This window comes from Orycteropus afer, unplaced genomic scaffold, assembly GCF_000298275.1.
Source record: "Orycteropus afer afer isolate SDZICR_OR568_19922 unplaced genomic scaffold, OryAfe1.0 scaffold00043, whole genome shotgun sequence".
NCBI classification, from domain to species: Eukaryota; Metazoa; Chordata; class Mammalia; order Tubulidentata; family Orycteropodidae; genus Orycteropus; species Orycteropus afer.
The window spans coordinates 722,245-748,450 of NW_006921630.1; the positions used below are offsets into that span (position 1 = coordinate 722,245).

General features: G+C 38.2%; 1 protein-coding gene across 1 annotated transcript in view; it reads left to right on the forward strand.

Moving 5' to 3' along the window:
* The window catches only part of PAPPA2 (pappalysin 2), a 513,722-nt gene that overhangs the window by 243,394 nt on the left and 244,122 nt on the right, over window positions 1–26,206 (forward strand). Inside the window, exon 3 of the mRNA XM_007937607.1 lies at window positions 1,063–1,208. Within this exon, the coding sequence (XP_007935798.1) occupies window positions 1,063–1,208 (146 nt within the window). The remainder of the gene's footprint in view (window positions 1–1,062; window positions 1,209–26,206) is intronic.

Genomic DNA, 26,206 nt, shown 5'->3' on the forward strand with positions numbered 1-26,206 from the left:
GAGACTCCCACTACTATGGCCCTGAAATACATTCAGCACCTGAAATAAAACTCACCCCCAGGGGCGGGCTCTCAGCCCAATGATTAGCAAGATGTACACGCAGACCACTCAACCCAGGATGCTGCACCCACACACTCAATGGTAATGCATCCCCTAAAGCAATAAACCATGGGACACCAAAGGACCAACATTCAAACTGAAGAAATGCAGGACAAACAGGAGTGCATGATTATGAGTGGCACAGGGCGAATGTTGCAGGATAAGGAGGGGAGGAGGCTGGGTTGTGGTTGGACATGGCGAATGGGGAATGAAACTAAATGTACATGTGACTTTGAATGTAAAACAAGCTCTTAAAATAAATAAATAAAATGATGCAATGCAAATACAGGTCAGCCTATAGTAGTTGGTCAATAAATATTTGTTATTATCAATTTTGTTAATGTTATTAATAAACTCAAAAAATCCAAACTCAACTGCCATCAAGTTGAGTCCAACTCATAGTGACCCCCATTGAGGTTTCTAAAGCTGTAAATCTTTATGAAAGCAGATTGCCTCTTCTTTCTTCCACAGAGCAGATGGTGGGTTCGAACCTCTGATCTTTTAGTTAGCAGCTGAATACCTTAGCCCCTGTACCATGTAAGCTCCTTATTTTTATTAATACAAAATAAAATGCCTACCACCTCTGTAATCAAACAAAAATGATTGAAACAAAAACTCAGCCTTATCATTTTATCACCTTGTACTTTATTTTTCTCAGTAAAGAGAAAAGGCACTAATATGCTTTTAGAATATAACATAGATAAGTAATATGTTGCCCTTTTTAGCTTCTGAGAATGAACGTTGATGACATATGTGCATAATATTAACCATTTTTCATGATCTTAGGGTGAACAGTAGCAGCTGTTTTGGTTGTGGATGCTCATCCTCATGGTAGCTTGGTCTTTGTGTCTCTGCCAATCCAAAAGGCAATGCTAATTAGGAGTGGCAGAATCTGATTAGATGTGGCTTTATTTGTCTCTAAACACTCATACCTTGGTGTGATCTTTTCTCTTCCACCTCCAGGGCATACATGAGTGTGAAGGAGCTGAAGGAGGCCCTGCAGCTCAACAGTACTCACTTCCTAAATGTCTACTTTGCCAGCTCAGTCCGGGAAGACCTTGCAGGTGCAGCCACCTGGCCTTGGGACAAGGAAGCCACTAGTCACTTGGGTAAGTGAAGTGGAGGCCAAATATGACAGGAAAAACAAGGAGGTATGAAGGGGGTTATGAAAATTAGTTTAGGGACAAAAAGAAGAGAGAGAATAAATTTAGTCCATGAATTAGCTGCTTTGGGCTGAGAATTTCTTTTGGGAGAGTCTATCAAAATGTTTCAGTGCAGACAACTAAGAAACATTAGAGAAAATGATGGCACGTATACAGGACATTCTAGTTAGATGTTATAATCTAGATTCAAGTAAACTGCAAGCATGGAATAAGAGCCATTTTAAATCTTAGACTGCCTCAAGAGGGAAACTAGCATGAAGGTGGCTAGAATGTGAAACCTGGTGTCTAATAATCAATGTCCCAGAGACTGGTGGGCTTTTTGCATGGGTTGGGCTCTGAAAGAGGTCATTGGAAATTCAGGCTGTTAAGCAGTCTTGCCTGTTCACCTAGGAGAAAGTTGGACGCTGTAATACTGAGTGGAAAATTGTTCCATATTTAAGCAAGTTAATCCTTTTTATAATATTTTATCATTATCATAAACAGAATCTTACTGACCAATTTAATAAACATTTGGGGAAAAAAAAAACACTGCCACTGAGTCTATTCCAACCCATAGTGACCCCGTACCCCACCCTTGGGTTTCCAAGGTGGTAAAACTTTACAGAAGTAGGCTGTGTCATCTTCCTTCCACGGAGTGGCTGGTGGGTTTGAATCGCCAACCTTCTCATTATCAGTCAAATGCCTTAGGCCCTGTGCCATTAATTCCTTTTGAACAAAAAGTAAATGTTAACTATAATTTGAATATATGTTAGAAATATCTTGAGTAGGGATCTACAAAAATTATTTAAAAATCAAATTGCCATAATTGGGAAGAATCTTTCATATTGGAAGAGGAATGATAAAGACCAGAAACTATTTCATAAATGATTTATAAGAGGTTTTGCAAGATTTTGATCTTCTTAGTAACCAAATACAAAACAGAGAGGAATAAATTGAAGAAAACTTACATAATGTTGCATATGTCAAGCCTAGGTATGACAGGATCATTACCAAATGGCATTCAGAACATACTGAATTGATAATCAAAGAAAATATGGCAAGTGTCCAAAGGGCAGCTAGTGTTGTGGATTGGGGAAGGAGGAAGATAAGTAGTAGGTTAGCAATAAACGAAAAATATTGTTGCTATTCAAGAGGAAACTAGACCATGAAAAGCCGTAAGGTAAATCAGTCAAGATCCAGAAAGGGTTTTATATATGTAAATATTAGGCAATGGTGTAGGCAATAAAAATTTGAAGTTGCAGTGATCCAAAGTGAATGCTTTGCTAGCATGCATGGCCCCAACTGGTAGAGTGTTAAAGTCCTGCAGTCCTTTTATCACTATAGTTTGTATTTACAGTTCTCAGTGCATGAACAATTTGGGATATTACTGGTGACCAGAGGTTACGAGGCAAGAGTTTGCATGTATTGATGACTTATAACACCAAATAAAGACCTGGTATCTCCAGGGGTCCAGTATAAACGAAAGAATATATTCAGGTTCATCTACAATTATTTTGAGTACATAACCAAGGAAAGAGGAGTTCCTGAGTGGAATGTGGAATGAGGCATTTTTGGGGGCGTGGCTTAAAAAAATAAAAGGATTTTATAAATTGCAGCTTTTGCTACATCACTGGCAATTTTAGGAAAATGACAAAAGATGTTCAATAGGGCTAATGCAGAATGATTATTGATTTCAGTCATACATTTCCAAGATGCTTAGCTAAACCGGAACTACCTCTGTACTTTCAGCTGAGTCATTCTAATATGCATGGTAATAAAGAGTGGACTGAAAGGTCATCTTCCAATAGCCTATTTATGGTGAGGTTGGATGTCTTGAATTATCCTTATAACAAGCAAATGTGGCAGAGAGAACATATAACAATGTAAGAAAATAACTCCAAATTGATGCCAAACTATATCACCAAAGATAAACTTTTCAGAATGTTTATAAGTGGGATCCTGCCCAGCAGTGGTTTTCATTAGTCCTAAGTGTATCATAAGGAGCTCTGGTGGTGTAGTGCCTAAGGCACTTGACTGCTAACCAGAAGGCTAGCGGTTGAAACCCACCAGCCACTCCTTAGAAGGAGGGTTGCGCAATCTACTTCCATAGTGATACCACCTCGGAAATCCAAGGATAGGTTGCTATGAGTCAGGGTTGACTCTATGGTACAAAATAACAACAATAAGTGCATCATATAGGAGCCCTGGTGGTGCAATGATTAAGTGTCCAGCTGCTGACTGGAAGGTTGGTGGTTAGAAAGCACCTCAGCAGGAGAAGGACCTGGTGGTATTCTTCTGTAAAAATTATACCCAAGAAAATACTATGGGGCGGTTCTGCTCTCTCACATGGGGTCACTATAAGTCAGAATTGATTCAATGGTACCCAACAACTACAAATAACCTCTTTGAAAACATCAGACATCAGCCAAGGAAGCAATGACTTGAGGAGCCCAATCTCAGAGAAAAGAAAAATGCATTGAACTGAGCATCATATTATTAATAGCTTAACATTTTCAGGGAAATTGACAAGTTCTCAGTAAAGGGAATAGAGGTAGAACAGAGAACAACAGTGTAGAACTTACATCAGTCTCTTTTCTAAGGAGACAAAAATTAGAGTTCAGGCCTTCCAGGCCAGTCAAGACATGAGGGGCCAAGACCCCAGAGAAATAGAAGTCACAGAAATGTGAACCTGATATTCAGCTCATAATTTCTCTTAAAAGAGTTGTTAATTTTAAAACTATTCATTTTCAGGCCAGTGGCCAAGAAAACAAGTAGAAAATAATTGCTAAGAGATTACAGAGCTAAACAGTGATTTTGGAAGTCTCACAGCACAGAGAAAAAAAATATATAGTTGAGATTCTGTCTAGAAGGAGGAATTCTGAGACATCCTATGTGTAAGGACAAACAAAAATAGTTAAGTTTACACAAGTCCTGAAATCTAGCCTAAACTATTCATAATCCCTGATTGAAAAGGGTCATCTGACTATATCCTCACAGTCTAAAAAAAGAAAATTAATATTTGTAGAAGACAATATCACTAAAACTCTCTAAAACTTCAACTTTTCATTTACAGTGTCCAGCAATCAAAAAATTACCAGGTATACCAGGAGACAGAGCTAAATGACAGTATACCAAAAAAGCAAAACAAAGCAAAAATCAACAGATTAGAATACAGATCCACAGATTATCCAGATGTTGCAGTTATCAGACACTAGCTTTAAAATAAATATGATGATTAATGTTTTAAAATAGATTAAAAAGATGGAATTACTTGAGAGAAATGTAATCTATAATAAAGAATTAAATTCAAATTTTAGAACTGAAAAGTGCAATAACAAATTAAGAAATTAATAGGTACAATTATAAGTGGAAGAAAGAATTAATGAAGTAGAAGATTGTGGAAAATATACACATTGAAGCACAGAGAGAAGACAGTGATGAAAAATACAGAAAAGAGCTTAAGAGATATTTGAGACCTGATGAAAAATTTCTAATGTATGTGCAATTGGAAGTCTAAAAGAAAAGAGAGGTTATTGGGGCAGGAGCAATATCCAAAGAGATAATGGCTAAGAGTTTTGAAACTGACAATCTATCAAACCAATGATTCAAGATGTTTACAAATGCTCAAGTAGGATAAATATAAAGAAGCTCACATTTAAGTCCAGTAGAGAAAAGTGCTGAAAATCAAAGACAAACATAAAAATTTTAAACTAGCCAGAGAAAAAAAGATACATTACCTTAAAAGGCATAGCAATAAGAATTATCTGGTGACTTTTCCACAGAAACCATGAAATCATAAGACAATAGACCGATGTCTTCTTTTTAAGTTGTGGTAAAAATATACACAACAAAATAGTCATCAACTTAACAGTTTCTAATGTACTATTCAATCATATCAATTATACTCTTCATGTTATGTAACCCTTATCCCTATATTTTTTCTAATTATTCCATCACCATTAATGTAAATTCAATGCCTCCCAAGCAAAATCTCCTCATTTCCCCCTCTCTCCCACCCTGGGAAGCAATAGTAAGCTTTGGTTTCTTCTGTGTATTTGCATATTTTATTTAAGTGAGGTCATACAGTATTTGTCCTTTTGTGACTAATTTATTTTACTCAGCATAAAGTTTTCAAGGTTCATCTATGTCGTGACCTGTATCAGGACTTCATTTCTCTTTATGGCTGAGTAATACTCTGTTCTATGTAAATACCACATTTTGTTTTCTATTTATCTCTTGTGGACATTCAGCTATTTCCATCTCTTGGCTATTGTGAAGAGCATCACAATGAACGTTGGTGTACAAGTTTATATTTGCATTCTTGCTTTCAGTTCTTTTGGGTATATACCTAGGATTGATATAACTAGGTGATATGGTAGTCCTACATTTAACTTTTTGAGGAACTGCCAAACTGTTTTCCAGAGTGGCTGTACTATTTTACATTTCCACCAAATATAGATGATGATATTTTCGCCAGCATCTCTTGTTTTCCATTTTTTATTTCTTTTTTTGATCATTGACATTGTTAAAAAAAAAAAAAAACATTGCCCTCAAGTTGGATCCGACTCATAGTGACATCTCTTTGGGCTTCTGAGGCGGTATCACTATGGAAGTAGATCATTCAACCTTCCTTCTGAGGAGTGGCTGGTTGGTTTGAACTGCCAGCCTTCTGGTTAGCAGTCAAATGTCTTAGGTACTATGACATCAGAGCTAATGGGAGTGAATTGGTATTACATTGTGGTTGCAATTTATATCTCCCTAAAATATCTCCCTAATGGGTAATGGGGAGCTCTGGTAGCATAGTGGCTAAGACACTTGCCTGCTAACCAGACGGCTGGAGGTTTAAACCCACCAGCCACTCCTCGGAAGGAAGGTTGGGCAATCCTACTTCCGTAGTGATACTGCCTCGGAAACCCAAGGAGGGGTTGCTATGAGTCGGGGCCGACTTGACGGCACGTAACAACAACACAACAATGGGTAATGAGGTTTCTGAATGGCACAAACAATTTGCAGTTGTCTGCTAACTTGAATGTTGGTATGTTGGTGGTTATACACACATATATACATACACACACTATATACATATACTTATACACACACACACACACACACACACACATATAATAGACTCTTATCAGATATATAGTTCTTAAAAATTTTCTCCCAGTCTGTAGGTTGTCTATTCACTTTGCTGATAAAATCCTTTGATGTGTTTGATGTACAGAAGTATTCATTTTTATGAGATCCCATTTACCTATTTTGTCTTTTGCTTCTCATTCTTCTGTTGTAATTAGATGGATGTTTTTTTCAAAGTGTTTAAAGAAAGTAACTGTCAATTTCATAATCTAGACCCAGCAAAAATATACTTTAAAATTAAGAAATAAATGAAGTTATCTTGAGATAAACAAAGACCAAGATAATTTAATACCAGCACTAAAAGAAATATTGAAGAAAGTTATGAAGGCACAAGGAAAATGAACCAAGATGGAAAATTTATGCAATGCAAATATTAACCCAAAGGAAGCCAGTGAGGATTTTTGTGAGAATTTTTGTTTTCTTCATGTTGAGGTGTAATCCATACTGCAGACTGTATTCTTTGATATTCATCAGTAAGTGCTTCAAGTCATCCTCACTTTCAGCAAGCAAAATTGTGTCATCTGTGTCTCATAGGTTGTTAATGATTCTTTCTCCAATCCTGATGCCATGTTCTTCTTCATATAATCCAGCTTCTCGGATTATTTCCTCAGAATATGAGTTGAATAGCTATGGGTGAAAAGATACAATCTTGACACACTCCCTTCTTGATTTTGAACCATGCAGTATCCCCTTGCGGTTGGCCAGGTTGCTATCTTCCAAATTTCTTGGCATAACCAAGTGAGTGCCTGTAGTATGGCATCTGTTTGTTGAAACATCTCAATGGGTATTCCATCAATTCCTGGAGCCTTGTTCTTCGCCAGCTCCTTCAGTGCAGGTTCAACTTCTTCCTTCAGTACCATTCGTTCTTGATCATATGGCACCTTCTGAAATGGATGAGCATTGACCAATTCTTTTTGGTACAGTGACTCTGTATTTTCCTTCATCTTCTTTTGATGCTTCCTGCATCATTCAATATTTTGTCCATAGAATCTTTCAATATTGCAACATGAGGCTCAAAATTTTTTCCTTAGTTCTTTCATGCTGAGCATGTTCTTCTCTTTTGCTTTTCTAACTCCAGGTCTTTGCACATTTCATTATAGTAATTGGCTTTGTCTATTTGATCTGCTCTTTGAAATCTTCTGTTCGGCTCTTTTGTCTTGTCATTTCTTCCATTTACTTAAGCTTCTCTCTGATCAAGGGCAAGTTTCAGAGTCTCTTCTGACATCCATTTTGTTTTTTTTCTTCCTTTCTTGTCTTTTTAATGACCTCTTGCTTTCTTCATGGATGATATTCTTGATGTCATCCCACAATTCCTCTGGTTTTTGGTCACTGGCGTTCAATGCATCAAATCTATTCTTTAGATGGTCTCTAAGATCAGGAGGAATATTATCATGGTCACATTTTGGCTCTTGTGGACTTATTTTAATTGTCTTCAACTTGTTTAACTTGCATATGAGCAATTGATAGTCTGTTCCACAATCAGCTCCTGGCCTTATTTTGGGGGAGCTTCTCCATTGCCTCTTGCCACAGATGTAGTCAATCTGATTTCTGTGTATTCTATCTGGTGAAGTCCATGTATATAGCCATTGTTAATGTTGTTGAAAAAAGGTATTTGCAATGAGTAAGTCTTTGGTCTTGCAAAACTCTATCATTGCAATCTCCAACGTTATTTCTATCTCCAAGGCCATATTTTCCAACAACTGATAACACTTCTTTGTTTTCAGCTTTTGCATTCCAGTCACCAGTGATAATCAACACATCTTGATTGTATGTTTGGTCAATTTCAAACTGCAGAAGTTGGTAGAAATCTTCAATTTCCTCATCTTTGGCTTTGGTGGTTGGTGCATATATTTGAATAATAGTAGTATTAACTGGTCTTCCTTGTAGGTGTATGGATATTATCCTATCACTGACAGCATTGTACTTCAGGACAGATATTGAAACACAATGAATGACACACCGTTCCTCTTCAATTTGTCATTCCCATATGGTTGTCTCATTCAAAAAGGCGAGAACCAATCCATTTCAGCTCACTTATGCCTAGGATACTGATCTTTATGCATTCCATTTCTTTCTTTCTTTTTTTTTTAACTGTGATTTGGGTGAAAGTTTACAGACCAAATTCACTTTCCATACAGCAGCTCACATACACTTTGTCTCATGACATTGACTACAATTTCCCACAGTGCAATACCTTCCCTCCCACTTCCTCCCCATAGTTACCTCTTCCCTGTGTCTTTCTTCCCATGTACTCCTACTCCCTGAGGTGTCTCCTTGTGCATACACAGCCTTTCTATTCTCCCAGGATTGATCTCTCCAAGGAGTGTTTCTACCTAATGTAAATGTTCAGCTCATATGCCCATCTTTTGTTTGGCTAAAGCCACAGGAGTGGGTTCAATTCCAGACTTGAAGGGCAGCTAGGGGTCATAGTCTCAGTGGTTCCATCAGACTCAATCAGACCAGCAAACCTAGTCCTTTTTTTTAAAAAAAAAAAAAAAAAAAGATTTTGAGTTTAGTTCCACATTGTTCTCCCACTCTATTCAGGATTGCCCTACAGAGATCCCCCTCCAAGTTGTTGACAGTGGTAGCCAGGCACCATCTAGTTCTTCTGGTCTCGTAGTCACATAGGCTGAAAATCACATGATGTACCAGTCACTTGGACTATTTGCTTCCATGTATCTTTGGTTTTCTTCTTTCTTCTTTGCTTTGGATGAGGAGAGACCCATCATTGCATCTAAATGGCCACTTGCAAGCTTTTAAGATCCCAGTCATTATTCGCCAAAGTAAGGTGTGGGACAATGTTTTTGTGTAGTATGTTATGCCAATTGAGCTTGATGTCACCTGTGACTGTGCTCCCAAGCCCACAGGTCCAACTACTTGCTCCCTCTGGGTAGCTAGCTGTGGCCGAGAAGTGACTTCAACCTTGACCTTTGTCAGATCTACTATATTCCTGAGAATTCTTACAGAACATACAAATACACTTGTAGAAATATTGTCTTCCATCCTTATATGTGGTCTAGGACACACTCTGCCCTACATAGACATACCTAATGGTTTTGCATTTATGCTGTTTATTATGTTGAGGAATGTCCCTTCTATTCCTATTTTGATGACAGTTTTTATCAGGAATTGGTGTTAGATTTTATCAAATGCCTTTTCTACATCAATTGATATGATCATGTGGTTCTTTTCCTTTGTTTTATTTATGTGGTGGTGTTGATTGTTTTTCTAATGTTGAACCATCTTTGCATATCTGATATGAACCCACTTGGTCATAATAAATTATTTTTGTGATATATTGTTGGAGTCTATTGGCTAGGATTTTGTTGAAGATTTTTGCATCTATATTCATGAGGGATATTGGTCTATAGTTTTTGTTTTGAGTGCTGTCTTTGCCTGGTTTTGATATCAAGGTTATGTTTCCTTCATAAAATGACTTTTGGAGGATTCCATTCTCTTCTATGTTTTGGAATAGTTTGAGTAGGATTGGTGTCAGTTCTTCTCTGAATGTTTGGTAGAATTCTCTGTTGAAACCATCTGGGCCAGCACTTTTTTTTTTGTTGTTATTTTTTTAATTCAGTTTCTCCTTTTGTTATGGGTCTGTTCAATATTTCCACCTTAGTCTGTGTTAGTTTAGGTAAGTGGTGTATTTCTAGAAATCTATCCATTTCTTCCAGATTTTAAAGTTGTTGGAGTACAGTTCTTAGTTGAAAATTTTTCTCTTTCAGGGTTTTACCTAATATTCTAATATTATCCTTTTTATTTCAGTTGGTTCTGTTGTGATGTTGCCCATTTCGTTCCTTATTTGTGTTATTTGTATTCTCTCCCTCTTTTCCTTTGTTAAATTTGCCAGTCGTTTGTCAATTTTATTAATCTTTTCAAAAAACCAGCTTCCAGTCTTGTTCATTTTTTTCTATTGTCTTTCTATTTTCTGTTTCATTGATTTCTACTCAAATCTTTACTATTTCCTTTCTTCTAGTGACTGTTGGCTTTCCTTGCTATTCTTTTTCTAATTGTTGGAGATGTTGGTATAAAGTGTTGATTTTGGCTCTTTCTTCTTTTTTGATGTGTGCATTTATTGCTATAAATTGGCTTATGATCACTACTTTTGCTGTGTCTCAAAGATTTTGGTATGTTGTGTTTTCATTCTTGTTTGATTTAAGGAATTTTTTAATTTCATTTTTTATTTCTTCTATGACCCAGTTGTTTTTAAGGAGGGTGTTGTTCAACTTCCATGTGTTTGCTCTTCCTATTGTTGATTTCTAATCTGATAGCATTATGATCTGAGAAGATACTTTGCAGTATTTCAATGTTTTTAAATTTATTAAGGCTTGCTTTATGGCCTAACATATGGTCTATCATGGAGAATGTTCCATGTACACTGGAAACAAATGTATACTGTGTTGTTTGAGTGAAGTGCTCTGTAGATGTCTATTCTGTCAAGTTGGTGGATTGTATTGTTTAGCTCTTCTGCATCTTTGTTGAGTTTTGTTCCAGTGGTTCTAATTTTCATTGAAAGTGATGTATTAAAGTCTCCTACCAAGACTGTGGAGTCATCTATTTGTCTTTTTAAATCTGTTAATGTCTGATGTATGTATTTTGGGGCTCTTTCATTTAGAAGTTCTGTAACTACACTATCTTCCCCCACTTTTTGGTTGTACTTGTCCTCATTTGCCAATTGATGCTTCTGGTTCCCTGTTTACAATCTTGTAAGCTTATTTTACTTTGGATACTTCCATAGCTGTTTTGGTTTCTAGGTTATGTCATCTTGTATATTAATGGTCAATTGTTGTTTGATATTATTGGTTCTCTGTTCACAGGACTCCCTTTAGTATCTCTTGTAAGGTTGGTCTGGTTTTAACAAATTCCCTTAATTTCTGCTTATATGAAAATGTCTTAATTTCACCATCATATTTGAAGTACAATTTTGCCAAGTATGTAATTCTTAGTTGAAAATTTTTCTCTTTCAGGGTTTTACATATACCATCCCATTGCCTTCTTACTTGTATGGTTTCTGCTGAGATATCAGAGCTTATTTTTGTTGGTTGTTCTTTGTAGTAACTTTTAGTTTTTCCTACACTGCTTTCAGGATTCTTCCTTTGTCTTTGGTTTTGGTGAGTTTGGTGATGATATGTCTTGGTGATTTTCTTTTGAAGTGTATCCTGTTTGTGGTTAATTAGACTTCCTGAATGGATATATTCTCATCTTTCATCATATCAGGTAAGTTCTCTTCCAACAAATCTTTGACAATTTTCTCAGTGGTTTTATTTTTCTCTTCCTGATCTGGAATTCCAATTACTCATAGGTTATTCCTTTTGATGGTATCCCACATGATCCCTAGGCTTTCTTCATTTTGTTTTGATCTTTTTTCTGATTGATCCCTTTCCAAAGAAGTATCCAGGTAATTGTGTTCAATCTCATTCTGTATTCCATTGCATAAATTCTACTCCTTTGTCCTTTCAATGTGTTATCTATTTCTGAAAATTTAGTATTAATCTTCTGGATTTTTATCTGTAGATTTTGTATCATTTCTAATTTTTCATTTGTTTTTTCATTTTGTTCTTTTATTTCTTCTGAAAATTTTCTAAGGTTTTGTCTGTGTTTTCCTTAATTTTGACAGTGTCTTCCTTGATCTGTCTCTCAGTCCTTTGAAGATACCTAACTAGAGTTCTTTTGAATTCCTTATCAGGGAGTTCCAATGCTGCTTATTCCTCAGGGATGTGTTCTGGGTCTGTATCCTGCTCCCTTGCTTCTAGCACTTTATCTTGCCTTTTTTGTGTGGATTGTAATGGTCTATGGTCTCTGAGATATTGTGACCTTGTTGTATTTAGATCTCTGTTAACTGTTTGTGCAGAGCAGTTAGCAGTGAGTCAAGCTCTTCTTGGTGGTCATATATCATTGGCCAGTTGGTGGAGAAGGAAATGATGGCTCTCACTCAGTAAGTGAAGCTGCAGGAGGTGTGGGTGTGGTTGTGTTGTATGGGCATCATTGCTGTCTCCCACTCAGTTAGACAAAAACAACAATTGAAAAACCATCAAAAAAGTAAAAGCAAGCAAACAAAAGACACCATATAAACACACAGGAATAATCACCAAAAGAAGAAAAAATTAAAAAGAGAAAAAGCCCCACAATATTTGGGGAGAGAGCAATAAGAGAAAAGACATAAAGTAGGAGAATAATGAAGAAAAAACATGGGAAAAATGCAAAAAGAAAGACCACAAGAAAAAATGTGAATCAAGAACAGGGAAAAGAGAAAAAGCTGAAAACTAGAACCTGGGAAGGGAAGAATAAAGAATAATAATAAAAAGAACAAAATAATAATAATAATAATTTTAGAACAGACAAAAACAAACTAAAAGAAAAGAAAGAAAAAATCTGGGCAGGGCAGGGCACCCAGGTTCTGTCCAAGTACACAGACTGGGATAGAATTCCTGTTGGCCGAGAAGGTGGGTGGGAGTGAGAGATGGCTGCTTCTCTGTTCATCAAGAGAGTGTTGGGTATAAGAGTAATAAGGGGAATATTGCACCTTTCCAGGTGTTCATTTCTGGAATATCCTTGTGGTTCCTGGCCAGTGGAGCCTATTCGTAGGTCCTTAGATTCTGAGAGAACTCTGTCACTTTAAATATCCAAAATTGTCTAACTGCTTGTAAACATTCAAAATGGCTGTGCCCTCCAGACAGGCAAAAGTCCACAGCTCACCCCATCTCCCACTTCACTGCTTCCGCTTTTATTCACTGGCCACCCGTGCAGTCCTCTGTGCAGCCCCTGGCTAGCAGGGCCAACTTTTAGGTTAATTCTTAGGTCCGTACACAACTTAGTAAAATCCAAGCTATCTATGGCATTAGGATCGCTGACAGACTGCAGCTCCATATGTCTCCTTTTTTGATGTTTTCATCAGGTTCTTCTACTAGTTGGAGTTTAGTCCACTTCTGTATCCTTCTTTTCAAAGCTCAGGGCTCCAGGATTATTTTCTATATCTGTGTTAATTGGTTACCCTTTTCTTTGTTGAAGAAGGTCTGTGTGGTTTGTCTGCCTATTCCCCTATCTTATCAGAACCTCTTCAATTTCATTTTTGGCAACTTCCAATTTTCCTAGATTCATATTTTGTACATTATTTGTTCCAATTATTAATGAAGGTCTGCATCTGCTTCTGCTCATTTTGAGTCATGCCACATCAGCCAATGGAAGTTCCGAAAGCTTTACTGTATCCATATCGTTAAGGTCATCTCTACTCTGAGGAGTCAGCTCCTCCCCAGTCAAATTTTGAGTACTTTCTGACCCGATAGGCTCATCTTCCAGCACTATATTAGACAATGTTTCAGGACTACTCATAAATTTTTCCAGTAATATATCAGACAGTGTTTTACAGCAATTCATAAAGTTTTCATTGGCCAATTGTTTGGGAAGTGGATAGCCTCTTCCTTCTTCCGAGTCTGTCTTATCCCTGAAGCTCCACTGAAACTTGTCCACCATGGGTAATCCTGCTGGCATTTTGCAACACAGTAGTCTACCCTCCAGCCTCACAGCAACATGCAAGCCATTCCAGGACAACAAACTGACAGACAAATTCATCTCCCTTAGTTGTTCCTAAACCCTCTGCACCTGCCTACCTTGGGCAATGGCCTTAAAATAGAGCTGTCCCCAAGTAAAAAGCAGCCTCAAAGTCCTAGGCCTGCCTACCTCAAGTCCCAGCCTTAATTAAGAGCCACCCCCAAGTGTAAAGCAGCCCCCAAGCCCCAGGCCCACCTACCTCAGGCCCCAGCCTTAAAATAGAGCCACCCCTAACTGAAAGCAGCCTTCAAGCCCCAGGCCTGCCTACCTCAGGTCCTAGCTTTAATAAAGAGCCACCCCCAAGTGAAAAGTAGCCTCTAAGCCTTGGGCCCTCCTTCCTCAGGCCCTGGCCTTAATATAGAGCCACCCCCAAGTGAAAAGCAGCCTCCAAAGTCCACAGGAATGAAGATATGAATGTATAAATGAGTGAAGTTATTAAATTTAAATGGTTTCAAGATATGTTAAAATTATTTCATGAATCATTGACTCATAATAAATTGCAAAAGAAGGTAGAGATATTTATATTTTATTCTTAAAGTTCTGGGGAATAACTGTGTTCACCTACAACATGTTTCTTGATTCGATTTTCAGAAGTAGAAGGCTAAAATGAAGAGTTCACACATCTAACTCAATATGAAATTGCTTGTGTTCCGATATATTTCTTCTTGTTCAAGCATGATTGTGATTCAATAAAGGCACTGTACTGACCTAAATCAGGTGAAGAGTAGTGCAGACAGCTGGCATAACATGATAGGGGCAAATATTCTAAATAGAATCTATTCAAGACTCAAGATTATCTGCTTGGGTCAATATGTAAAGCACCTGTATTTTGAGAGTCAGCAGAGTGACTCTAGCTGATAACCACACTAGCCTGAAAGTCTGAAGATTTAATCCAATTTCTGACTTTCAATGGCTTAAGTTACTATGTGGAAAGACCAAGTTAGTTTGTGGCACTGCTTTTCCATCAATACCATTTCTGCCTTTTGACATAATTTTGTACATTTAATGCCACTCTAAAGCAGGAAAGAATATTTTTTGTATAGGTAAATGAATGAATGAGATCCTCTGAACCCTAATGTTCATTGCTTTGATCATTTTTAGCCTCAATACGCAGTGCCTAAATTGAACATATCTCTTCAAAGACAGAATAATTTAAGTAGTGGTAAATCAGTTACTTATACATCAACCCAGAGACAGAACAGTGAAGAGTCCAGCCCTTAAGGGACTCACCCATAAGGGAGGTAGTCCTGTAATGGAATTATAACACAATGTGATCGTACTACACATGAAGTTAGGTAGGAACATGGGAGGAAAAATGTCTAGTTGCACAGAAAGCATCAGGGAAGAGTTCCAGAGGAGTTGAGGCTGGATCTGAGAGTTAAAGAATAAACTGGAGTTTACTTGGCAGACAATGGAAGGGCATTCCAGAGTGAAAGAATTGGTAGATGCCAAGGTTCAAAACTATTAAAAACCTGGACATACTTAGAAGTGGAATGTACTTGGAATGGCTAAAACAGTGCTATTCAAGCTTATTTTGCTCTTGTAAGCCATAAAAGACTGCTTAAAAACTATGTACCCCTTTGCACATTCTTAAAGTAACATAAAAAATTTAATTATGTATTTAAATAGTAGCAAAGGATATAATTTCTGGCACAGTAAGAATATTGGCAGCTTGAGAAAACAACTGTTCTAACTATATCACTACTCTGATTCGATAATCACCATCACTTGTTTAAAAAGTACATAGTGATGCACTCTTTTTTTTTTTAAAACATTGGGAAATAATTCATCATTTCTTTTTAAATTTGTGTTCCCATTCTACTCCCCCCACAGAACTTTATACCAATGTAGCATATACATGTGTTTTTTTCAAAGTCTTGTTGGTTACCTACTTTTCTGCTAAAACCATATTTTGATAAAGACAATCTTTTTTTATCATAAGTTTTAAAATTAAACTTTGAGATAATTGTATACTCACATATAACTCAGTTGTAAAAAACAGTAAAATGAAATTTGTGTGCCCTTTGCTCCTCAATGACAACATCTTGCAAAACTATAGTACAATACCACAATCAATATATTGACGTTGATTCTGATCAAGTTTTAAAAACTTCTTCTCAATTGATTTATTTGAAATGATTATTTGTCTACAACTAATCAAAGCAATATTTTCAGATGCTGATTAATCATTATTAAGCAAATTAAAGCAAATCCAAATAAGTAAGGAAGAAGTCAAACTATCCCTATTTTCTGATGATATGATCCTATACATAGAAAACCCAAAAGACTCAGAAAAAAAAAAAAAATTACTGCAACTTATTGAAAGATTTAGTATAGTAGCAGGATACAGAGTCAATGTACAAAAATCAGTTGTATTCCTCTGCAAAGAGGATCAATGAAAAGGAAATAAGGAAATTGATACCATTTACAATGTTGTTGTTGTTGTTATGTGCCGTCGAGTCGAACCCGACTCATGGTGACCCCTCCTTGGGTTTCCGAGGCAGTATCACTATGGAAGTAGATTGCCTCATCTTCCTTCCAACCATTTTCAATAGCTACCAAAAAGATAAATACTTGAGAATAAATCTTACCAGGAACACAAAAGACCTGTATAAAGTAAACTACAAAATACTGCCTCAAGAAACCATAAGAGATCTACATAAATGAAAGAACATACCATGCTCATAGATAGGAAGATTGAACATTGTGAAAATGTCAATACTACCCGAAGCAATCTATACATTCAAAGCAATCCCAATCCAGATTCCATCAACATTCTTTAAAGACATGGAAAAACCAATCAGTAATTTTATATGGAAAGGAAAGAGAGCTCGGATAAGTAAAGCACTACTGAAGAAGAAGAACAAAGTAGGAGACCTCACTACACAGCCACAGTTGTCAAAACAGCCAGGTATTGGTACAATGACAGACACATCCAATGGAACAGAATTGAGAACCCAGAAATAGATCCATCGACCTATGGTCAGTTGATTTTTGGCAAAGGGCTGAAATTCATTAAATGGGGAAGAGATAGTCTCTTTCACAAATGGCGCTGGCAAAACTGCATATCTATTTGCCAAAAAATGAAACAAGATCCATACCTCATACAATACACAAAAACTAACTCCAGATAGATCAAAGACTTAAATGTGAAACTATTAAGTTAATCAAAGAAAAAAAAATAGAGGCAAACTTAGGGGCCCTAATTTATGTCATAAATAGACTATCAAGCATAACCTGAGATGCACAAACAGCAGAATATAAACTAGATGATTGGGACCTTCTAAAAGTTATATTCTTATGTGCATCAAAAGACTTTCCCAAAAGAGTGAAAAGAGAACCTACAGAATGAGAAAAAGTGTTTAGCAATGACATATCAGACAAAGGACTTATCTCTAAAATTTATAGAAAAATGCAACACCTCAACATCAAAAAGACAAAAAATCCAAATAAAAAATAAAAAGAAGACATGAACAGACACTTCACCAAAGAAGATATTCAGGCAGCCAACAAACACATGAAGAAATGTTCATGACCATTAGCCATTAGAGAGATGCAAATCAAAACAACCATGAGATACCACCTCACCTCAGCATTAATAGCAAAGTTCAACAAGACAGAAAATAACAAATACTGCTGAGGATATGGAGAGATTGGGACTCTCATACACTGCTGGTGGAATTGTAAAATGATACAACCACTGTGGAAATCGGTATGACAATTCCTTAAAAAGTTGGAAATAGAAATACCATTTGATCCAGCAATCCCATTACTAGATATGTAACCTAAAGAAGTGAGAGGCAGGATCCGAATAGATATATGCACTCTCATGTCCATTGAGCACTATTCACCATAGCAAAGAGATAGAAACAACCTAAGTGCCCATGAACTGAGGAATGGATAAACAAACTGTGGTACATACACACAGTAGAATACTACGCAAACCTGAAGAATAATGTAGAATCTGTAAAACACTGTGTAATGTGGATGAACTTGGAGGACATTATGCTAAGTGAAATAAGTCAATCACAGAAGGAAAAATATTGTATTAGTCCACTATTGTGGAAAGTCAAGGAAAGGTTTATACATAGAAGGAAACTTTCTTTGTTCGTTTCCAAGGATGGGAGAGGAGTGGAGGGAAAAAAAAATATTTATATATCTGTGTTGGGCAATCTATTTCTGTAGTGATACTGCCTTGGAAACCTAGGAGGGGTCGCTCTGAGTAGGATCTGACTCAATGGCAGTGCATTGTGTTTGTTGTTATACACACACACACAGACACACACACACAGACCAAAGATTATTAGTGGTTACCAGGGGTGAGAGGGAGAGGGAAAGGGGAAGCTTTTGTTTGGGAGGCATTGAAATTATGCTAATAGATGGTGGAATATTTTGGAAAAGAATAGCAATAATGTTAACACAACATGAAAAAATGTCATCCATGTCACTGAGCTATACATGTGGAAGTTGTTGTGTTGGTGAATGTCTTGTGTATGCTTTCATAGTAAGAGTCAAAAAAAAAAAAAAAGAGAGAGAGAAAGACTTAAACATGTTTATAGGCTGTAGAAGGACACTAGTGGAGAGGGAAACTGGATAGGTGGCCACACTCAGAGGCACCCCAGCGTTTACAGATCATGAAGGTGTTAACTGGATTCCATGTATTCTGATTGAACTCATCATTAATGACTGGGCTAGAACAAAGAAGTTCTTGTTTCCTATCCTATGAGAGCTCTGGTAGCACAGTGCTTAAGGCACTTGACTGCTAACAAGAAGGCTGGCAGTTCAAACCCACCAGCCACACCTTGGAAGGAAGGTTGGGCAATCTACTTCTGTAGTGATGCTGCCTCAGAAACCCAAGGAGGGGTCGCTATGAGTCAGGTCCAACTTAACGGCAGTGAGTTAATCTCTACTATGCTCTGGTAGCATAGTGGCTAAGACACTTGACTGCTAACCAGAAGGCTGGCGGTTCAAACCCACCAGCCACTCCTCGGAAGGAAGGTTGGGCAATCCTACTTCCGTAGTGATACTGCCTCGGAAACCCAAGGAGGGGTCGCTATGAGTCAGGGCTGACTCGACGGCACATAACAACAACAACAACAACATACCAAAGCAGAGTGGTTCTTTCTGGAGATAAGGAGAAAGCAAGGTGTATGAACTGGGGCATGTTGTACAAATATCAGGGTTTATAGAACCATGATTAGGTAAGCTACATGATATGAACAAGATGAGGGCTATTTTGTACCCTCTAGCTTCTATTATGGGAGCTCTGGTAGCATAGTGGCTAAGACACTTGCCTGCTAACCAGACGGCTGGCGGTTCACCCCCCAGCCACTCCTCGGAAGGAAGGTTGGGCAATCCTACTTCCGTAGTGATAACTGCCTCGGAAACCCAAGGAGGGGTCGCTATGAGTCGGGGCCGACTTGACGGCACATAACAACATAACAACAACAGCTTCTATTATAGATTATTTCACTGTCAGAAGATGGCGGTTAGCAAAAAAGGTTATTCTGTGTGCCTTGTGACTTGGAATTCAGTGAACATGCTTAGATATTGAAAATTTTAAGCAAAATTACCCCAGATTATAAATTTCATGCCCTAAATTTGAATTCCCCATAGGGAGATTCATTCTCTTATAAACAGATAGAGTAAATAATCACTCACTGTTATATGTGGTGATTTGAGAGACCTTCTGTTTCAGAATATGTTCTAATAATCACTGAGTCCTTATTGCCCCCAGACAGTGCCCCTGACTTATAGTAGATGCACAATAAATGATGAGTGAATGAATTAACTATAGAAAATATCTTTCTCACTCTACCTAAAATTCTTCTGTGAGGTTGTATGTGAGTCAGTGTGTGTGGTATGTTTGTGTGTTAAGTATTGTTCCCATGAAGAAACAAAGAAGGGTTAAGTCCTATTAAGTCTCAGTGCCGCGATAATAACATTTTCAGTTGTAATTTATCAAATTACTATTTTTCCCAGGATGTTGAGATGATGAGAAAGCCCTGGGTGCTTGACAGGGTAGGAATGGCTGAAAGAGTGTAAAAGAAGACAAAAAGTGACATCAGACTCTGCAAAATCATTATCCTCTACTCATTCTTGTCTTGGTTCAGGCCTGTTTGGAACACAGACTTCCTTATAATGAGACCACAGGCTGTAAAACCAGGAAGCCAATACAAGATTCAGATATGAAAAGTTCTTGGGCTGGTTCTATTAAAGGTTCATTGCTCTTTCTAGCTTCTGTTGCCTTTTTTTTACTTCTTCTTCTTCTTCTTCTCCATTTCTTCCTCTCCCTTTGTCTATCTGTCCATTTCTCTCACTTTCTTCCTTTGCCCTGGCCCCCAGTGCTCCTTACTTTGACATCAAGGTATATTTTCTGGCATTGTCCTTTTCACTTCATTGTGGAGACTTGGGAAGTGTGTTTTAGCTAGTAACTGGAAGTAATTATGTAGACACCTGCAGCCCAGTCCTCAATCTCCCAGTTTTATGGGCATATAACATTCAGCCCTAAAAGTTTTACAGAACTGTTTTAAAGTCATTTTAAGCAGTGTCTATTTCTTAGACTGCCCAAGTTTTCATAATAGAAGTGGCTGTGGGAATCGTTGTCTTTAGCACTCTAGTGGGCTTGTGTTAAACTGGGAAAACCCAGTTGGAACTTGAAAATGTAGCATCCCTTTGGGAGCTTGGCTGTCTGCTACTGAGATTTCATCTTTTAATCAGCAACTTCTCTCTCTTTTCTTACACTCCACCATCCCTAGACCACACAACAACACTGTCTTATTGTTGTAGCTTGTCCCTCATAATTAAGGCTGAAAGGTCTTCCAAGAAGGCATTTGTGCTCTCTCTGCCAGTCCATTAAATAACAGCTGTGCCACACGTGGCCACCAGTTGCTAAACCCTGGATCCCAATTCGTATTGTGTTCTATGTACAGATTGGTAGTACTGGAATGTATTGAGTTCAAGTCTCAATACACAGATTTAAATATACAACAAATGTTACTTTATTTATCCTTCTATAATTTGACTTAATTTCTATTTTGAACCTCCATGTTGCTGTGCATCCTCAGTCAAATAAGCCTTTTTCACTTGGAGTTATATACCTATACAAATGGCTTTTATATGCCAAGGCAATAGATGGATCCCTTTTGTCTTTAGTCATCAGGTGATGCTCATCATCTGAGATGACCTTGTTCCCTTACCCTCACTGAATCTTCTAGGAAGCTCTCTCTGGCTCTTCCTAGTTAGACTCACTCATCAGCCATTTCTCTCTAGAACTAAGCCACTTCTCCATGAATCTGTCACTGGAATGAGGCAAGGTCTTCCTGCTATCAGATCACACAAACCTATTTTGGAATTTTTCTCCCTTCTCCGCAGTCTTGAAATGCATGGTATAGCCACATTATTTGGACCCGCTACTCTCTATACAGGAGCTCTGGTAGCGTAGTGCCTAAGGCACTTGACTACTAACCAGAAGGCTGGTGGTTCAAACCCACCAGCCACTCCTTGGAAGGAAGATGAGGCAATCTACTTCCATAGTGATACTGCCTTGGAAACCCAAGTGGGGTCTCTATGAGTCGGGTCCAACTTGATGGCACATAACAACAACAACAACTCTATACATTCTCGTTGTTTCCCATTTGTCTCTTTTTCTCTTCCTCCAACACAGGGAAACATTTTCTAGGCTAGTATGATGGTTATGGTGGTGGTGTGAAGGCAAGGATTGCTATCCTCAATTCATCTGCCAGGCTAGATATACCATGGAGAACTCTCATGGCCTGAATGGCATATGCTCTGGGAACCCCACAACCAGAAAATTACTTCTTTCTTTGCTTTTTGCTCTGTTGTGTCTTCCTGGTGAGATAACAAATGAAGAAAATGCTGGCTTCCTGAATTAGGGATGTTCCATGGGGAAGAGAGGCAAGAAACTAATGGGGGGAAATGTTAATATTTCAAAATATTTTCCTCCAGTCACACTATTGCTTCAAAGTTTCCTCTGTCCTTGTCATCAGGTCCCTAGGTAGTTTTGCAGAAGGGATGTTGAGGAAAGGAGTTAAAGTAGAAAGAGTCTAACAGGTTTCAGAGTAATGGTCCAGAAGCCAGGATTTGTTGGAAACATATTGGCATATCTTTTCACTTCTTGTTTCAAGGTGGCTAGTGAGAGCAAAACCCACAAAGGAGATGATCCAATTACAGGGGAGGGCCTCCCTCCACTTCCAGTCCAAATACTTCTACCATATTTTATCCATCATTTGTGTTTAAATTTTATCCTCCAAGATGAAGAGAGACAAAAATAAAAGTGGTTTTGAGTCTAAAAAGTGATAATTATATATCCCATAATAAGGAAGAGATTGTTGACACTATTGGAAAAGGGTGTCCCATATAAATCTAACTTAATGGAAGGGTCTATGAAGAATTAAACTAACAGTCTTAATACATGAAAATTTCTTTTCTTCCCACAATCACTAATTTCAGGCTGCTGGGCATCAGTTTGAACAAGAGTATGTGTCTATAAAGGGAATGGGCACTGGTCTGTAACCATGCCCATTATCTGTCTGCTGGGTGCCCATGGGTCTCAGGGTCAGAACAACATGGAAGCAAAGTGTGAGAAGCTTTGGGGCAAGTGACAGCTCCTTGTATGAAGATGATTGCTGTCTTTAGTTAGAGATGCCTGGTTTCACTCTGTGAGGTCTGTCCTGTTCCTGGTCAGACCCTAGCTTCTGTTCTCTTAATGAATGAATACTGTTGAATGAGCCAGTGGGGGGTGGTAGAGAAGGAGGGTGTGCCTCCAGGCTGCATTAAATAATTAAAATAACAAATAGTCTCCTATATATCTTGAATTAACTTTCTTTTAGAAAATAACTAAATGCTTATTTGTCTACATTATCTCTTTTAATCTTAATAACAACCTTTAAGGTAGAAACTCATTATTTCCATTGAACAGATAAGGACACAGCCTTTAGAGCTTTTAAGAAATATCCCCAATGTTGAGTGTATCCAAGAACATATATAAGGTTGGCAGACAATGGTCCTATAAGTTTATGTGAATGATCAGAATTCCCAGGTGTATAGTAGAGTTGACAAGGGGCAAGGTTGTGGTCACTGCTTGGTCACAGCCAGTTACTGCAGGCTTGGGACCATAGTCGCAGGGAACATCAAGCTCAATTGGCATAACGTACTGTACAAAACATTGTTCCACCTCCTACTTTGGCAAGTAGCAACTGGGATCTTAAAAGCTAGCAAGCTGCCATCTAGATGCAACCATGGGTCTCTCCTCGTCCAGCACAAAGAAGAATGAAGAAAACCAGAATTCATGGAAACAATTAGTCCTAGTGACTAGCACACCATCTGTTCTGCAGCCTATACGACCATGAGACCAGAAGAACTAGATGGTGCCCAGCTACCACTGTCATCCACATGGAAGGGGATCTATGTAGGAGACCCTTGATAGAGAGGGAGAACAATGTGGAACAAAACTCAAATCATTTGGAGGAAAAAAAAAATGGTGGGGACCAGGTTTGCTGGTCTGATAGAGCCTGGTGGAACCACTGAGATTATGGCCCCTAGCTGCCCTTCAGGTCTGGAATTGAACCCACTGGTTTCTAGCCAAACAAAATACAGGCATATGAGTTGAACATTTACCTCAAGTAGATACACTCCTTGGAGAGAACAATCATGGGAGAAAGAAGGGCTGCTTATGCACAGGGAGACAGCTCAGGAGGCAGGAGTGTATGGAGGGATGGACACAGGGAAGAGGTAACCATGGGAAGGAAGTGGGAGGGGAGCTGTTGCATTGTGGTAAACTGTGGTCAATGACATGAGACAAAGTATATGTGAACTACTGTATGGAAAGTGAATTTGCTCTGTAAATCTTCACCCAAATCACAATTAATAAAATAAAATAAAGATATATATTAAAATGAAAAAAAAAAAAAAAGAAATATTCCCAATGTTAAGGATCGAAACATTTCCTGTGACTATCCACAAAGAAGGAGCCCTGGTCATTCCAAAGGCCATCATGTGAGAGAGGCTTCTGCACAGTGGTACATGGATCAACTTCTAACCCCTCAGAATCTGACTCATGTTGATGGTAACAAAAATGGGGGAAAGTGTGGGACATAGGTATCAATTTCAGGTCATGTTGGCTTGTTTGAATATTAATATAAATTGGTACTGACAAGTAGCATTTTGGACTTTCATTATTCCTATCATCTTGCATATTTCATCTAACGGATGGGAATCACAGCCCTTCAGAGCCTCCCTGGTCAAACCCACTAGAAGAGCTCAGCAGGTAGAAAGTTCAGAAAGGTGTTGCCATTTTGGGGGACTCAGTTTTCATTTATTATTTGTTGTCATACTTAATTTTAAAAAAAAATTTCATCCATTGTTCTTTTTAGATTTTGGGCAATTTTTTTTTATGCCTCATTCGGACTTGGCACAAATACACTTGGGTGTGTGTGTGTGTGTTTAAATTAAAACTTGAAAAAACTGTTTTACTTTAAATCATGAAACAAATTAATGTGTTTCTTCTTTTACACACATGGGTGTATGTGAGTGTATGTGTGTCTGAGTGAATGATTAGTAATTTAACATGGGTGATGTAATTGGTATACAGAGTCACGAGAAGAACCATGTGGGACCCCTGTGATTATGAGAGCAGAAGGAGAAAGCAAACTGGTGGGCAGAGTGGGAGGGCTAATAGTCAAGGAATCTGGGTCAGTTGAAAATATGTTGCAGATCTGAGAGTAGAATGTCTGTGGTCTGCTCATTCCCAGCTTTCTCTCTACCCCTCAGGCTACTGAGAGATGGGAATCTTGGAACACAGACTACAAGGCTGAGGTGGTGACAGTCCATGATAACATGAATTTCCTCACATGGTATTTATGATTGTCTCACAAAGTCCCTCATGTTAACTCACAAAGGAGTGGAATGAGAATAGGAACATCCAACGATAAACCAGGATAGCCCCGTCATTTTATAGATAAAGACACCCAGGGAAAGACTGAATGGCAGGGCCAAGGACACACACCCTGTTAGGGTCAAGACCACACTCCAAGTTCCTTTTGTTCTAGTCTGGTGTGATTCCATAACCTGTGCTCTAGCAAATAGAATTCCTATAAGAGTTTCAGGAGCTTAGGATATGTTGATTTTTCATCAACATATATTGATGTACACAACACTTACTACTAAATTAGAACATGCAATATTGTATTTAACAGAGCTATGAGTCGGGGCCGACTCGATGGCAAATAACAACAACAACATGGTTACTAAACCCATTGCTATGTGTTGCATACAGATGCTTTTGGGGCAGAAGTCTCCTTGCTTTGGAATAAAAAAATTAACTGTCAGTAAATATAGGTTAAAATGCTTATGTTTTTAATTAAAATTTAAGTGCTGTCTGGTTAAATCAATGCTCATCTGTTTTTGGAATGTGCTTTAGAAGTATTACAGAGGAGAACTTTGGCCAGTTGTCCTGGAGGTAGACGGATTTGATGAGAATGTTGAGGACTTGTATTTTTATTTTTTCCCTCACTTGTAAATAAGTTGGTTTATTGAAAAGTGAGGATGAATATGTTGTATTATCTTCTTAGGTTTTAAAATATCTCACTTGGAGTTGAGGAAGGGACTTCTATAAGGTTACAGAGAGCCCTGTGCTACAAAGACCCCTCCACCCTCATACCCTCATCAAGTGTCCCCAGGGGCACACTCCTGGCCATCTCTCCTTCCTTGATATGTGCTGCCTTTGCCAATCCTTCTTCTTGGAATCTTCATTCTGTTGAGCTCTAATTCCTTTCACTACCAATGGAGGAGGAGCTCTGGTAGCATAGTGCCTAAAGCACTTAACTGTTAACCAGAAGGCTGGCGGTTCAAACCCACCAGCCACTCCTCAGAAGAAGATGGAATAATCTATTTCCGTAGTGATACTGCCTTGGAAACCCAAGGAGGGGTCACAATGAGTCAGGTCTGACTCCACAGCACACAACAACAACAACAACACCATTGGAGGAGATCACTAGAGGACTTTGGGGCTGGACTGACCATAGAGTGAGGGGATATTTGATGGAAAATAACTATTTATTGAGAGTACCTTCCTCTCTAGCAGTGTTTTCTTTTTATAGTATTTAATTTCATTTTTGGTGAAAACATACCAAGCAAAACCCACAGCCATTCCACATTTTCTGTTGTTGTTGTTGTTAAGTGCCATCAAGTCATTTCCGACTCATAGCGACCCCATGCACAGCAGAACGAAACACTGCCCGATCCCGCGCCAGCCCCAC